This window comes from Phoca vitulina, unplaced genomic scaffold (assembly GCF_004348235.1).
Source record: "Phoca vitulina isolate PV1807 unplaced genomic scaffold, GSC_HSeal_1.0 scaffold29, whole genome shotgun sequence".
NCBI lineage: Eukaryota > Metazoa > Chordata > Mammalia > Carnivora > Phocidae > Phoca > Phoca vitulina.
Genome location: NW_022589732.1, coordinates 17,036,798 through 17,053,992, shown reverse-complemented (window position 1 = coordinate 17,053,992; position 17,195 = coordinate 17,036,798). Strand labels below are relative to the sequence as shown.

General features: G+C 43.3%; 1 protein-coding gene across 26 annotated transcripts in view; it reads left to right on the top strand.

The window, feature by feature from the left end:
- Positions 1-17,195, top strand: part of KCNMA1 (potassium calcium-activated channel subfamily M alpha 1) — a 715,944-nt gene that overhangs the window by 611,783 nt on the left and 86,966 nt on the right. For 24 of the 26 annotated variants that reach the window (XM_032423695.1, XM_032423687.1, XM_032423686.1 and 21 more), the window contains one exon: positions 13,907-14,000. In XM_032423695.1, the coding sequence (XP_032279586.1) occupies positions 13,907-14,000 (94 nt within the window). Of the gene's footprint in view, positions 1-9,295; positions 9,383-13,906; positions 14,001-17,195 lie in introns of all 26 variants that reach the window. The other 2 variants (XM_032423701.1, XM_032423700.1) reach the window with 1 other exon arrangement.

Sequence of the window (17,195 nt, the reverse complement as noted above, 5' to 3'; positions counted from 1 at the left end):
ACGGCGACTCATTTATTTGTTCATTGTGTTCATTATTAAGTGTTACCTATCAGACTATAAAGAACTTTGAATGCAAATATTTTTCTTGTTTTCTTTTTTAAAATTTGAAACCATTAATTTGGGAAAGCCAATTAGTATTTTCTCTCTCTCTTTTTTTAAGTAATCTCTACCCCCAGCCTGGGGCTCGAATTCACGACCCTGAGATCAAGAGTGCATGCTCCATGACGGAGCCAGCCAGTTGCCCCAAGAATTTTCTCTCTTGAGTTTATAAATTTTTTTGGCATACTGGTCTCAGGAGTGCAGGTCAAGGGTCCAGACAACATTATGTACATTCTTCTTTTATTCACTTCTATGCTTTTGACAGACAAAATGCTGAAGTGTTATTGGTTAAGAAAAACCAAGGAGTAGAGAATTGAGGGAAAGATTTCCTTCTCAATGAATCCACCTGAAAGCTCTAGTTTTGTTGAAAATGTTTTCCAAACTGTTGACTGCAATCAGTATTCTTGTTCAAGTCAAAACCCTGCTGATTTTCCTCCCAGTTCCTTTTAGATGGGACAGGATCCTCTCGAATAGCTGAAGATGGGAGATAGTGTCCCAGAGTAAAGGTCGGATCGACCTGGCCGGGCTCTGAGGAAGCAGCCTTGTGAGTTTCACAGAACCCCTTTCCAAAGCATTAAATAACTTTATTTTCCTGTCAGATACACTCTCCAGAGTAAAAACGAGACCTCCAAGGGAACTGGACTCTTGCCAGGGGCCTCCTTCTCGTGTTTAGTTTCATGCACACAACTTGTGTATCTTATCTTGGATCCTTATAATTTTTAAGTGGGCAGCAAGAAAGGAGGCTGAGTGAGGGGCTTTTGATAGACCCTGCCTAGATGCAAACCACCTGCTGCCGTCTCAGAATCCGAGTATTTAAACTGAAGAAAAAGTAACTGCCAGAGGATTCAGATTAACATCTAATATTCACAATTCTGTCATTTGGAATTTAAAGCCTTGGGCTGGCTTTCCCTTATACCCCCAACTGTGCCTTCGGATAAATCTGCCTGCTTTAGCCAAACTTATTTTCTTATAGTTCCCTAGCTTAGTACCTTCCATTTCCCCACCTTTGTCCAAGCTATCCCCTCCACCTAGCACACCACTATCGAGCGGCTTCCGCGCCGTGGCTTCTATGCCCTGAGTGTTCCAGGCCCCGTGTTTCGTTCGGAGGGTATGTAGCTGAACAAGGCTAATGGCTCTGTCCACCCCACCCTTGTTTCAAGTCTGACTTTTTTTCCTGACCACACTATATCTTCTAGCACTCATAATACGGGGCATTTCTTTTAGCCCTCACCTGACTTTATCATGCAGCACCTTTGTACTGTTAATTCATGTAAAATATCTATATATAATGCAGTTGTCTCTCCAGCTAGACTTGAGGTTCTCTCCTGTTGTGCATCTTTAAAACAAGAAAAAGAAAAAGCAATGCCCAGTCCCAGCCCCCACTCTCATGAGTTTTGTTGAATAGGGTCTGAGGTGGGACTCAAGCATTGGTGTTCTGCAAAGTTTTCCAGCCTATTTTGTTGAAAGGCAGGGTTGAGAACTACTGAGCTAGGCCACACTTTTCTTGGATCAGGGATTCTGCTTTCTTATTCTGTAGCGCTTTGGGATTGAGTCAGTTAGGAAGTTTTGGGTCATAATTTTTGGCTGGAGAGTTAGGAGGCCTTCCATCCATGGCTGGTTCCTGTGATATCTGTCAAGTAACAGGAGAGAGCATTAAGCCCAGAACCATTGCAAATCAGAGCTGAAAATGCCCATCTACTTAATGAATGCCAATCCTCTAGGAGGGAGGTGTCTTTCCAAGGCCACGCCTTTGATCCAAGCTGGGACAAACTTGGGCTCCCTTTGAGCTTCTTCCCTTTGCAACCCCACCTCTCTGGCAACTAGGATCTGTTTCTTAGGAACATTACCAGGGGCTCAGCACTGTGAGAGATTCATAGATGTATAAACTACAGTAAAGGAGCTTCTAAGTCTAATTGGGGAATAGGACATATTGAAATGGAAAACAAACTATAATGCCAAAATATAAGGAGATGTCACAGGGGTGTGAGATGAGAAATGCCAAGGGATTTGTAAAGAAAGGAGGGATTCTATCTTATGACAGTTGCCAGGGAAGTCTTCCTGGAGGAGGCAGGTTAACCTATTTCTTGAAGGATGGACAGAGTAGGTAGGTGAAAAGACGACCTGTGGGAAGGAATAGTGGAAGAGTCACTGTCCCTCTGCCCCATCGCTCTCCTGACCCCCACTGTTGCCCACATGCATGCCCCCATCTCGTGACCTCCCACCAGAAATTCAAGGGAAAGAGCCCCTCGCAATCAGACAGTACCAATTTCCTGTAATTTAGAGGAAACAGTGGGCTTTCTCCATGTTTGCATCTGACTTTCATTTGTTATTGCTCTGAATGGTCCCAGCCTTCTCCAATTGAGGCCCATTTAAACATTTTCTGGCTTTTTTTTTTTTCTTATGACACTTGGCATAGCCTAATTATTTTGACCTGAGCAGTTCACTGGGGCCATCTGAAATCTTTGGGCCTCAGCCAAACCAAAGCAGAGGATGCGGGGTGGGAATTGAATCTCACCCCATCCTAGTGCACAGATACGGGATCAGCTGCTCCAGGCAGAGGAGAGCACATGAACCCATCTGAGCAAAACCAAGTCAAAAGAGCAGAGTGGCTTTGTGGAGAAGGACCAAATGGCCGAGAGCTCTAGTTACTTTGATTACTCAAAGCCAAGGTAATAGTGATGGGTAAGATTTATCCTGAGCTTGCCAGGAATTCTTCTAAGCACTTCTTAGGTTTTCAGTCCCTTCTCACAACAACCCTATGGGGAAGGTACTCTGAGTATTCCCATTTTATAGGTGAGAAAACTGAGGTTAGGTAAGTTGCCAATACCTGGGTTTGGACCCAGCGGTGTGGCCACAAGGCCTGTGTTAGCTGTTACTCTTTCTTGCAGCTCAATATGAGTTGACATATGTAGAAGGACCTGCCATACCTTACAATCCTTCTGGCACACTTGAGTATCATTGGAGCCAGGGCCAGAGATGTAAAATAGGGACGCCTGCCCTGTGGCTGGAGTACCAGCACCGGCGTGTTTGACCAACTGGTGAGCTCACGCCTTATGAGACACTTTACCCTCCTGGAACGGAAGCCCAGTCTTCTGCAAGATTTTCAAACAGAAGTTAGTAAAGCGTATTTTTAGGGATAAGCTTCAGACTCAAAGATTGCCCTACACACAAAAATCCCGTGGAGGAGCAGAATTCGTGCCAAGCAGAGCATGTCGGGACAGTATTTGGTCCTCAGGCTATCAGCATGTGGCCCCTGATTATCTCTTTTAACCCCCCAGCATCCCCAAATCCCAGTGTCTACATGTGTCCAGCAGGGATAACAGCAGATCTTGTGACATTGAGGTGTTGAGTAACTTGTCTGAGATCAGAGCTCTAATAAGGATCAGAGGTGGGACTTAGGCCTGACTAGAAACTTGTATTCTTATGCTACTCTCATGAGCAGAAGTCTGACAGCAATTAGTTTGGATTAGAATTCAGCAGACCTGGGCCCTGGCTCTGGGTCTGCATATTACTGTAGCCTTGAGCCCAAAGAGGATGAGACCAGAATATCTCTAAACCCCTTCCAGCCCTCCTCCTGCATTCTATACCTTGTTCTCTGTGTTGACCAGAAAGGGACCCACCATGCGCTAGCATTTTAAAATGTTGCACAGGATCTGTCTGAGGATAAATTATAGTAGAATGCAGATAATGATTTTATAGTTCAAGAGCATCTTTAGAAGGTGACTATGCCCTTAAGAAATATACTAAATGCTGTGTTTAGTGTAAAATCACAATCCAGACTGGTCCTTACCTCCCAAGGTTAAAAACATACAGTACTTCTAAAGTGTTCTGGCAGAACATTCTTCATCGGGCCATGGAGTGTACCTAGCTTGCGCTAAAAACCCATGCATTTTACCTTTATCTGAGTTTCAAAGAAAGTATCAGTGCAACCATCTGGAATACATATTAGAATTCTAGGTGGCTCTTGACACAGCTGGCTCAATGGAAGATATGGTGTTTATGGATGAACCAGTAATATTAATGATATTAATAATAATGATGGTCCTTACCTGCATAACACCTTATGGTTTAGGAAACAATTTCACATACCCACAATTAGACACTAGGCTGGTCTTCAAATAGAATTATTGGAGCAAACATTAATTTTTAAGATGTAAACAGTAAAGTGAAAATGGAAATGAAATGTGGACATTTGCTGCCAGTCATATTTGCTTGAAGCTGTTTCAGGGGAGGAAAAACAAAAAGAGAAGGAAGGTAACATCTGAATCAAAACATATAAGCAAATAAAAACTTTTACCCCAAAGTGAAAATGTAAATCAACGTTGTGTTAGCCAGGAGAATTTGATGTGAAGTGTGAAATTAAGTCCATGAGAGACCTGACCCCTTCTCTCTGTTCTGTTTCTCACCCCAGGCAGGTGGCAAATCTCAGATTCCTGAGGCAGCACGATCTTTTCTCCACTCCTTTGGATGTCTGACAATTTGTAAATCCACAAGGAAACCTTTCTTGCAAGGGTCTTCCTTAACAATCTCATGCAAACAGCATGAAGTGATCAAAAGAATAACTCTTGTTTTATATTCGCCTTGCCCACTTCTGAACAAGGGAGTGTATAGATACACAGGCGGATACAAACTAAGCTAACTTCTTTGTAATGACAGGCAGGGTGGCAGAACCAGCAGGTTCTTGAGAACACTCTGGAGAAATGGGCAGGGCACGGCCAGGGCTTGAGTAAGGAGAGCGAGGCACTTGCCTTGGGCTCCACATTTAAGGGGCCACCAAAACCCTCAGGAGTCAAGATAAGAGAGAGTTTTATGCAAAATTTTTAAAAATCAAAATGCAAAAAAAAAAACAAAAACAAAACCCACAATGCATAAAATGTCAGAATTTTGAATGAAGACAGGACAAATAGCTGTTTTAATGCTGGCATTTACATACTGAATAAACACCACAAAAAATTGGCAGCACTCTCCATGTGCCAGGAGCTGTGTTCAGTAGTATACAGTCATTTACTCTTGGTACATTTCAGAAGGACCTGATTTATCCGACGGTAAATCCAAATCTATTTGATAACAAACCATATTAGAGGAAGAGTTCCTTTACAGGCTCCATAAACTCCATTATAGTCCATTTTGTCTTTGTTAAACATATGAGTTGAAAATTACAATCTCTTTATTTGCTATGATCATTTTAGACACACAGCTCAAAAAGATCGGCATTAGCTTAAAAAAATATATTAGCGTGCTCGTGTCTACAAAGCACCATTGTTTTCTGGGCTCTAGCTGATGATTTTATTAAGCATACTGAAGGAGGGGAAAAATCAAAGATAATTATAAATTTATAAATACGTAATTCATCAGCATAAAGTGATTTTAATGGGATGGATGCAGAATTATCTATTTTCCTCATGAAAATAACAGAGATGTTCTGATTAAGCCCCTAATCTACTATATGTGAAATTCTAACCAAACTGATGGGGCGCATTTTCTTTTCCGAGACTACCTTTGATAAGAAATGCATTACAAACTCATCAGTTTGGCTTCCTGTTAACAAAGAGACAGCAGCCGTCTGGATCATTCTGGATTCACAGTGAAACTGCCACACCATGTATCCTCCAACTAAAGCCATGCAAGTTTGACAAGGGGCAGATGAATCCAGGAGTTATTGCGCAGGGGTTTAAATCTATGCGGCAGCTGACGGTTGAAATAATCATCTATATATCGCTCTGAGCTAGCTGGGGAAAGGTTGAAGCTGTATATTTTCAACATATCTAGTCTAATGGTTAATCTGTTGTCTTGTGCGGGCTCTCTCAGGGTGGACTTGCGGCACACGCTGACAGCTTCAAGGAATTGCTCGTGGTAGATGTGGTTTGCCTTGATTCTCAAAGTGCGGGGTAGATGAATCTGACTTCACTTGAGTTGGAAGATGGGAAACTCACCTGATTGGTTTCCCCAAATGCCGGGGGACCTGCTGGACCCCTAGCAGGTTGGATAGTAGGGATAATCGGATCGCTAAGCTACCTCTGTCCCTCCCAACTTCCCCAGATCTGTGCACTTGACGTGGGCTCCACGTGGGTTCCTTTTGTTGTTTGGCTGTCTTGGCAGATCGGGAAGAACATAGTGCTTTTCAAAAACTGGACGGCTAGGAAAATGTGAAAAGATAAAGAGAGCATAGATCAGCAAAAAACTTCTATCAGGGGCCAGGGAGTAAATATCTCAGGCTTTGCAGGCCACTGGGTCTCTATTGCAATGACTCAACTCTGTTGTACAGTGAGAACGGCCCTAGACAATAGGTAAATGAACAACTGTGGCCATGTTTCAATAAAACTTTATTTATAGCCATTGCAATTTGAGTTTCCTATCACTTTAATGTGTTATGAAATATTATTATTCTTAGATTTTTTTCACCCAACCACTTAAAAATGTAAAAACAGTTTTAGCTTATGGAGTATACAAAAACATGTTCTAGACTATGGTTTGCTGACCCTGAAACTTGAGAAATAGAAGAAGAAAGAAAGCAGCTTTTGGTGCCAGGGACTTGGCAAGCTCATCCCTACTCTGAAACTTGTCCCCCGCAAACAGGTACTGCACATGCCGGAGCTACAAAAAGGAGTCAGATACATATACTTTTTGGCTTCAAAGTCATTACCATCTCATTGGTGTCAGAGTAAAGAACAGGGAGAGAAGGAAAGTTGAGAAGGGGCTGTTTTGTTGGACTTCTGTATTTTTTTCCTCAGTTTGATTCAAAGTAAAAGTTATCTTCCATCTTCTACTGCCTTCCCAATCTCCAAACTCCATAGCAATAATTCAAGGAAATTCTTGCATTTCTCATGTTAGTCATGTATTTGCTCTTAGAATTCCATTGTTTATCTTTGCGTCTCATCTCTGAGAAGCTAATATCTAGTCTTTGCTTGAGTCTTTTCTTTGCCCTCTTTGATGATAGAAACAATCTGTTCCAAGAAAAAAAGAGCCAAAGGCAACCAGATCTCCAAAAGGAATTTTCTACCCAATACCAAGCAGAGCATTGGGCAAGTTATTACAGCAGGTCAAGTTTTTTGCAAAGATATATGAGCTGAGATTCTAGATACAGGGGAACTTGATGAATGTTAGACTCCTACCAGGATGCATACAGAACATGAGGCTTATGGTTTGAGATGGGTGGGGGGCATGGGTTCGTAGGTAACATCTAATCCACCCTGTTTGATTTCATAGGATCCATTAGGCCTGCAGCGTTTCCACAGAGAACATTGCAATCCAGGTCATGTGGGTTCTGTTAGTATATTTATATAGTATTTTTTTTCTCTCTCCCATGTAGGAGCTGAATTCTTTCATTACTCTGTTAATGGACTCAAACTTACACAATTCAGGTTTCCCAGGCAGTGAATAGAGCCAGAAATACACCCTGTGATTAACTTCTATGTAACCTATTGTTCCTTAAAGTCTTCCTCCCTATTCTCCTATTAGCTCTACAAAAGCCAGAAATGAAAAAGCTGCAACAAACCTCCCCTCCCTGCCCCATCAGCCTACCTGGGGGCAGTTGCCCCTGTGCGGGGGCTCGGGTCCACATGGCCACTTCCAAACTCATGTTACATAATGGCAGGTTAGTGTTATTTTCAACCCACATCCTCTAGATTTTCCAAATAAATGTATTTCCTATTTCTCAGCTAGAAGTTGTGAAATTGTCCTGCCTGATAATGTAAATAATAAAGTGATTGTTCAGCTGTAGACAATTATGTATGTTATATGTTGGAGATATTATTATTGTTGGCATTGCTTTTGAGAGGCAGCATCCTTCATCTTTTCATTATCTGTGTATTAATATTCTCCATGATCTTTCAAAAATAGGTTTATTGATTGGTCTTATCAATAATACTGCTAAGTGTTCACCCATCGGCTGGGGGATATATGTTATCCCAAGGTTTTCAGACCAGAAGCTCTCATTTCAAGGAGATCACCCGCTTCAACTCCCCCGTGTTCTGATATTGAGCTGCTCATGACCCTCTAGGCATAGAGCTTGGCTCCAATGCCTGCCTCACTGTGTCCTAGCCTCCTTAGCTGCTCAACCTCACTGATGGGCACACGTCCTATCCCACTTCTGGGATTCCTCCTGAACCAACAGCCAAGTGCTCCTGTATGGCAATTAGAAAACCAAACTCACAGTATGGATTATTTATCTAGCATCTGTTGTTCTTGTTGTTGTTTTCCTTCACTGCTTCTGGAAGCATCTGCACCTCCTCACCCATCTGGTTTGTGTGACAGGCAGCTACGGTTCTGGTAGTCTATGATTATAAGACAGGAGACATCCCTCCAGAAAGCGGGCACCAGTCTGCACTCCCATCCAGGGAGTGCTCTTTCGTGGCTACATTTTAAGACCTTGAGAATTAACTAGCTCAGATTTTCTGGTGAAAGTCTTAGGCTTTCCCTCATATTAGAGAGAGGTTGGGTCAGCTTGGGAGTTTTGTCCATTGTGAATTGCATATTGGGAAAAGACTGTATTACTACGACTTACATGATTTTTCTTGGGGAGAAAGTCTGGTAAACCCACAGAAACTAGGAAGCACACTATTACATCCCTAGCCTGGCAACTTGACCCTCTCTCCTTACCCTCAGTTTGGGTAAAACAAGATTCTCATCCTGAAAGATGGAAAACATGCACCCACTTCTTTTTTATCACTCATGATACAAGGAGATGCTATACCTCCTTCTTTCTTAGGAGTGGCAAACCCATGGCTTTTAACACAAGTCAAGCAGCAATCACGACCAAGCTGACCAAGCCTACTATTTGAGATGAAAATGATACTTTAACATTGAGGATTGATGACTTGGAATATAATGATTATTCAGTAGGATGCATTCTAGCAGACTTCAGGAAATAAGGGTCTGGTCTTGCTGCTAAACTGAGTTTTCGGTCTATGTATGTCATAGGGAGAAGGGTACTCTGTAGGTTTTTGGAAATTATTGCACAAACAGGATTGTTTTCTGACATACTATCCCTTCTGACATTGATGACAAAAACACAGCAAAAAGAATTTCAAGAAGCCATCAGGGTAGAAGAAAACCGCAGTTGAGCTGTGAGGAAGAAACTCCCCTTTTCATGTAAAGCTATAATTCTATTCGATGATAAAACTTGTTTGGAACTTCCCTAATGAAAAATTTCGCAAAGGATTCATTTCCATTTTCTTTTCTTGTTGATGTTTGGCAGTCAAGGTTGCAGCTAGATCGCGCTATCCCAAAGACCCATTTGAGTCCAAGGACACAACTCACAATCCTCGGCTTGTGGCCGAGCCAGGTGAAGGAGTTGGGGAGCCCACCCCTCTTTTAATAACCACACGCTTCAGCGTTCCATCTTAACATGCTGAGCTCAGTTGAAGAAGACAGATGTACTGTTGTCGATTTCAGCATGCATTCAGCTTGTTGGGCAGCAAAATACCAAAGAGAAAAGCCATAGCAGACAAGAAATAACAATTAAAACGGCCCTGCCTCCAGTCTAGCAGCTTGCTCAAGACCTTCGTCGGAAGCCCTGTTAGCTAGATGCCTTTGCGTTCAAGCCACTTTGCATGCCGCTCACTCTGAGTGATTCCAGTGTGAATATGACATTACTAATGACCTGCTAAGTGTGTGCAGATGTGGGTTTCTCCAGATGTGGTGATTCATAACGTAATGGAGATAGCCGGTCGACTCATGTTTATGGTTTGTTTGCCTTTTATTGCATTTCCGAGGTTATTTGCTTTGAACTGTTTTTTAACTCCGACCAACAAATTCACCTTTAAGTGTCAAAGGGCGTCATCCCCCCAAACCCTGGGGCAGAAACGGGGAAGGGGACGAGGGAATGTGTCCCAGGCTGGACCCGAGCACCGGATCCATCACATGTCAGCATTAGGCTACTTGGAAAAGCTGAAAGTTGGAATCCTTGCCCCATTTTACTCAAAAGGCCCCCAAAGAGGCATTGGTAACCCTGACACGGTGTTTGCAAGCTGGCGAGGCCAATAAAGAAAGGGATTTCTTTTTTTAAAAAAAATCCAGTGAAATGTATGATCATCTTGAAATAAGCCCAGAGCTCTGGCCAGTGTTTCTGGAAGATGTTGCCTTGCTTTTGCTTGAAAACAGAATGCCGATGAAAAGTCGAGTAAAATGTTGTTACAGATGTTCGACTCTGCATTAAGGCTGTTGGAATTACCACCACATCTTAAATCAATTCTCAGAACATTGTCTGGAGGTTATGTCATTGAAATAATGAATCCTCTTTAGTCAAGTATAAGCAAACATGTTAAAACATCATTGTAACTTTAAATTAAACTCTAGCGCAAACCAAGGGATCTGAAGCCTCATTAGACTTGCCTGACATTTTTCTAGCACTGAGTCTTCCCCAACTGTAAAACTGTTAGATTCAGAGCCTATTAGACAAGTGAGCTCTGGGAAGTTACAACAGCACATTAAGTGTTATACTTAGGGATGTGCAAAAACAAGCCCTTGAATTTTATGAGCACTTGGAGACTGGATGGAGTTCAGCTCCTATAAAAATTCCACATTGGATTCCTGAACTTGTTTGTGTTTTAAAGAAGCTGGTAAGTCAGGTTCCTTTCAAAGATCGTATCTTCATGCGCTTCCACAGCATGATGTGAGTGAAAATGCCGGAGACAGGGGTGTATGGTAATTAGCCAAAAAGCAGGCTAAGTAGGAGCCCATAAATGTGCATTGGCATGAGGTAGTGGCCAATTACCTCAATACATTTGTCTTTCATGAAAGTACGTAAATTTCAGTCTCCCTTTTAATTCTATTTTTATTCCTTACATATAGTCACAGAAGCCATGAAATGAAAATTATATTTTATAGCTTAACTAAAAGTTTTTCTAGGTCTGCTTTCTTTAAATATGCAGAAATTGATAGAATCCCTATAAAGGATAATAATTAAATATGGTTTATAACCTACTTATGAGAAAGAAGTTATCACTGCTTCTCTCGTGGGATCTAAGCCATATGTAATGGTCTCCATTACACAACGTTCATATATTTAAGCTGAAGACATTTTTTCCACCCATTTCTTCAGGGAACAGATCTGCATTTCCAGGCCTGTGAGTGCAGGAGGAAACCTGTGAACATGAGTTTCATTTAAGAGAACAAATCCTGGTTTAAATGCAGTATGATTATGATGGATGATCTTTCTGAGTTGCAATGAAAATAAATAGTTTCCTTGCATAGAAGGAGGGGTAACTTTAGCACTAGAACAAAGTGTCTCCCTGGAGCTGGGTAACAGGTATTAACTTACACATCTTCCATGTGAAGATCGCTGCACGTAAACAAACAGTGACAAGGTGCAAGGATAATGGGCACTTAGCCAAAGAGGGTTATTTATTATAGGTCCAGTGCAAATGGGGAGACAATAGTTAAGCAAAAGACTCCAACAGAACTGCCAGTGAGTGGGACTTCTGTTCAGGACCTTACTGAAATGGACTCACTGAATAAATTGGACAAAACCATGGCAACATCTGGTGCCCTTGCATAAAGCTAGTCATAGTAGCCTGGGTTGGGTAAAAGACCTTTCTGGGTATGTCACTCTAACCATAAGAAGGCCTGTGTGACAGAGGAGAGAACTTTTCACCCCAACTAGACCCACTCACATGCATACACGTTATCCAGTCTGTCATGTGACTCAACTAATCTAGGTCACCCTGAACACAATACAGCAATTGCAAGTGGTCCATATTAAAAGGTGAACTTGTATTATGGGTGGAATCAGTGCAAAACGTTCTACCCCATCCTTAGATGGGGAAAATGCAAAAGTATACTTATACACACACCTCTCTGTCTCTCTCTCTTTCTCTCTCTCTCTCTGTCTTTCTCTCTCTCCCCCTTTCTCTTTCATTCATTGCCTTTCTACCCCATTATTAACCTGGGATGCCTGGCCCCCTATCCTGTGAAAGGAAGATGAATTCAGGTCAAGCTCAGAGTGCCTGTTTGCTTGCCGAGAGATGCATATCAACTCTAAGTGATTTTTTTCAATACCATTTATGTGGCTTGTATTTATTTCCTTTAATCTTTTAAGTGCTGTTTAGTCTCTGTGTGATTTGCTGTGGATACTCATTTCTGATAAGATGTGATATCCTCCCAGCCACATAGTTCCTGCCTGGAGCCCTAAGTGACTGATAGGGTCGCAGCCTGAGCCTGGGCCTCAGGGGGACGGGGCGGGGGAGTAGCTGGTAGAGTGAGTGGGCTGTGGGCATTTGTAGGTGCTTTCTTGCCTTCGCTGCTTCTGGAATCACTCTCACCTCAGACTGCATTCTTGTTCCCTTTCCACGTGTCAGCCAGAATATAGACAAGCCCAGACTAACAGTGGAATAGGGGAATGTACCAAGTGGGGTACTTTGAAGCAGGCTTGGAAGATAGTTGGATTATTAGAATCCCTGCAAACCATGTATCGTAACATACTAAATTTATTTAGGGTTTTCAGGGAAGTATCATATAATGCATGTCCCGATATGGATATGGGTCTTCCTGGGCAATGTCAAGTAGCTGAGATGACATTCCTCCCCACTCCACCACCCCCGAATAAGACTTACACCATTAACATATGTCAAGCTTCTTTTGATGTCATCACTGCTAATATTTCTCTTCTTAGCTTTAAGGTAACTGCCGTGCATTCCGGGTTTCAAGGGTGCTTCCTCCCAGTCTGTGTTGCAGTCAACTCTAAGAATCCAAGGATCCTATATTTTTCCTTCTTGACATTACAGCTTTAGCCTGAATTGTGGGGGTGGGTAGAGGAGGGCTAGAATTTTGCTGCTGATGCCCTTGGGTGACAGGCTGGGTGCGCATCTGCTAATTATCAAGCAGCTCTCTTAAAAAGAAGCATGATGCAAGCTAATACATCTATAAAGCTTATTAGTGGGTGTCTTTGGGCAAAAGCAGTAGAGTGTGCTGTGTTGTTTGTGAGTGAACCTTCACATTGCTTAGCGATCTGTGTGGTTTAGACATTTGGAAAACAGCCTTTGGTTTCCAACGCCCTCTGCTGCCCTCCCTCCCTGCCCCCCACCACATCATCAGAGATATCACTCAGTGGCAACCTCCTCCTTCAGTCGGGTGCTCTTCTCCGGCCTGGTTCTCCAACCTCACAGCCCAGTCTTAATGAGTGGAGAAAGGATCCCATGTGCACGCCCCAACATGCTCTCCCTCTAGGGAGCAGCAGGGACAGAGCTGAGATGGGCTGGGGATCCTTGAGCCAGCAGGCACCAATGTTCCCAGTCCTGACCGATTGAAACATTGGCTGTCAAGGCCTCGGATCCTTGCCTCTCTCCAAGGCTCTCGCTCTGGCGTGCAGGGATTAGGCACCAGCTAAGTTGGTTCGTTTGTAGGATCAACTGGCTGGCAGCTCTTCCGCTGCCATTGCCCATACAACTTTATTTCTGATTGTGGTTTTGGAAAAACCCATTCGATTACTCAGCGAAGTAACTGAAATTAACTCTAAGAATAATGATTGAGTGTTCCCACATATATATATATGTTATATATATATGTGTGTATTTTTTATATACAGATAAATCATGATTTCTTTTCTCTCTTATGGCAGGGCACTTACAAACTGGTGTAGTCTCTTTCAAGTGCATGTTCAAAAGCTGGAGTACTAAGAGGTGATGATTTCACCTTTTCTAAGCCGGCCTCTTTGACTAACACATTTGGTCTTTGTCACTGGGTCCTAAAAGACAGCCATGAGTTCCTAGTGAGTGACTGAGCCGTGAGTGTGTGTCCTTTGATATCTTGCCTGTATCTCTCAGTCTGCCCTCAAACTGTTCATAATCTCATGAGCTGCCTGTCTTTCCAGTTGAAGATGAGCAGCCATCAACACTGTCCCCCAAAAAAAAGCAGCGGAATGGAGGCATGCGGAACTCCCCGAGCTCCTCACCCAAGCTGATGAGGTAAGAAGAGGGGCCACGAGGGCCCACGCGGGGCGCCCCTCCAGCTCCTCTCCTCCCCTCGGGGCCCCCTCCCCGCCCGGCCCAGGCCCGGCGCCTCCCCTCCCCCAGCAAGGCACGCACGAGGCGGGGGAGGGGACCGATCGTTAGGTGGCTTCTTAAAGGCTGGAGTATTTATTCTGTCAGCTTGTCAGCAGTTAATGATAGAGCTGAAAAAATTCTGTCATGAAAAACAGTTTGAAAAGCTGTTTGAAAAATACATAGGCTTTAAAGTCTTAGCTGTCACCATGTCCTGTCTGTGTGTAGTTCCTAAACAGCGGTGGCACTAATGACGCCGGGAACCAATCAGAGAGACGCGGGTGGTTAGTTTGCCTCAGGCAAGTCTCTTTCTGCTGGAGTCCCTCCGAGGACTGTTTTCTGTACTTAAGGCCATATGTGAGATGTATCATCACAATCAAAAATGAACCTGAAGATTACCTTCTTTTTATCCTGTCGATTGAAATCAAATTTCTGTTAATTGATTTTGACTGATAAAAAAGTCTAATCATCTGTGGACTTGCCAAAGCAAAGTTCAAAAGTAATCCAGTTCTACTCAGGCTAAAAGCAATATTAATTATGAAATAGAGTGTGTGTGTACTCTCTCTCTCTCCCTCCTTCCTTCCCTCCCTTCCTACCTTCCTTCTTTCCCTCCCTCCCTCCCTCCCTTTTTTCCTTCCTTCCATCCATCCATCTTGACTATGGCTTTGTCTTGGAAATGGCAAATGAAACCAAATTTCAACAGAGTTCTGCAGGTTTCTCTTTTGGGCCTCTTCATCTTTCATTTCCCCTGGTTGTTTTTGAGTCATCTGCCAATCCCAGTGCTTATTTCCTCTAACATCCTAACTCTCTAGCACCTCGGTGATGAAACAGGAGTAATCCCTAAATGATCACTGCCATGGAAACACCTGACATCTTGATGCTTGATGTTTCGTTTCTTTTTTTTCTTTTCTTTTCTTTTCTTTTCTTTTCTTTTCTTTTCTTTTCTTTTCTTTTCTTTTCTCTTCTCTTCTCTTTTCTTTTTTCTTTTCTTTCTTCTTCTCCTTCTTTTTTTTTTTGATATTGGCTGCTCTCCTCCCTTTGATTATTGAAATAAAATGATGGCCATTTCCCCCTGCTCTTCCCTCTCTCCATACGTTCGCGTCTCCCTGGCCCTCCATGGCCACCCTTCTAGGACACAGATGGGGCGGTCCTTCTCCCTGCAGCTGAGGACACAGGTTCCCATGGAGGACTCCCCCAGCCCCACATCCTTTTCCGTCATGATCATCTCTTCCTGTAAGATGTTTCCTGAACAGTCCTCTGCCTGCCCCTTCACACAGTCTTGCTGGGGTATTGCTGATTTACATGCTTGTTTATAGTTTATGAGGAGGATAAAATGCACCAACTGCCAAGCTTCTCATTTTTATGATGCCAGTTGTCATTGCTAGCATTCATTTCCTATTTACTCACCTTTCGGTAATCGCCTTATCTAATGCTAATAGTTTTATCCATTTAAAGTAGAAAAAAGTCCAGGCGTTTTCTTTTTCCTAAATTTAGAGAAGCAAATAAATAAATAAAGAGAAGTCTGAAAAATCTGAAACCTTTGGAGCCAAATTCCCTGTCCCTGTTTGCTATGTAAAGTATGGCTCATTTCTTTGATCTTGAGTAATAATAATTCTGAGGCGTTATACTGTTTTCATATGCTTCAAAGCTGTGTCAAAGTTTTGCTGCTTAAGGGTACTTCTTTATTCTGTTGGCTCTTGGGTACCAAGATGACAGGTCTTCTGTACGAGGTGGAAGCTTTTTTAAGTCGTAGCCTTCAGCAAAACATCAAATTACCAAATCCAGGGTAACATACTTCTACACAAATGCCTTTCCTGTAGATATATTATACCATATATATTAAATACTTTAGTGTTACACGCTACATTTTATGTGCAATAGAAAGTGATGGTTTGAGGTAGCCTTGGGGGGACTTTTTTTCCACAAGCAGAAAAAGCTAGTGTATACCGTATCAAGCATGGTTTTTACAGGACTTTCTGCCCGAAGGCCTTTGTAAATAAGTAATGATCAACAGATTGGCTGTGGGTTTTTGAAAAGCATGCCTATGTCAGTTTGCATGATGGGGGAGAATTTTCAAAGTGGGTCTTGCTTTCATTGCCTGTTGGAGAGGGGCTGAGGGAGCAGTCATCCCGGGCTGGAGCTGTCTGCTCCATGGTACATCAGAATTGCTAAACGTGGGTCAGGAGGCGAGCTGAAGCTTGCCAAGCTACAGAACTTGGGTTCCTGGTGTTGGTGCCTTTGGGCTACTCTCTGGCCACAGTTACTGCTTTATCCCACCTGCCCACAGCGGTCTCAATGACAGCTCAGCTCGCACGGGCCGTCCCGTGACAAGTCAGAGGGTCTTCGACGCTCCTCCTTCACCGTGACTTTCTACGTCCCAGGTGCTCTGCATCGTCTTCTGCCGTGGAAGCAAAGACAGGGTGCTGAGCCCTCCATTTCCTTTCACTTCCAGCATGTGAATGAAGAACCCGTGGGCAGTTTCGCTTGGTTTCAATGTCTGGCACAGACAGGGAGGTGGCCAGGACCTAATTCTGTTACGCGTCTCTTGTTGACTGAGAAGAAGAAAGGGGCTCATGTGGTCTCTTGTGGCTTCTCCAGGTCATCCCACCTCTTTCAGTACTCCCTTTCAACTCTACAGAAGATAGGACTCTTAGGTCCCATTCCTTCTGACCTGAAAAATCCATAAAGGAAGCTAATGACTTATCTGAAGTGGGCTTTTCGACATGGCTTGTGGCTTGGCTTGTTTGAGCAGAATCAATCATTCTGAAGGTGGAAAGGTTTTAGTGGCCTATGGGCAGTGATAGGAATAGCTCCAGGAGAAACCCGAGAGCCCAGAATGGGGCTAGGATGGGCTTTAATTTACCGCTGTGGCTTCGGCAAATAAAACAGGCTCCTGCGCGAGGGTTCCCTGCAAACCATCGGCTAGTGGGAAGTGCTACGGGGACTCTGCACTCATGGTCTTTGTCTCCCCTTTGTTCTGGGATCAGACTCACCCTGGTTTTTCAGTGTCACTTAGCTCTCCCCACAGCCATTAGGTGAACAGCCTCGTTTTATGTGTCTGGATCCTGACGCACTAGGTTTTTTAGTCGCCCTGATAGAAAATAACTCTCACAGACTGAC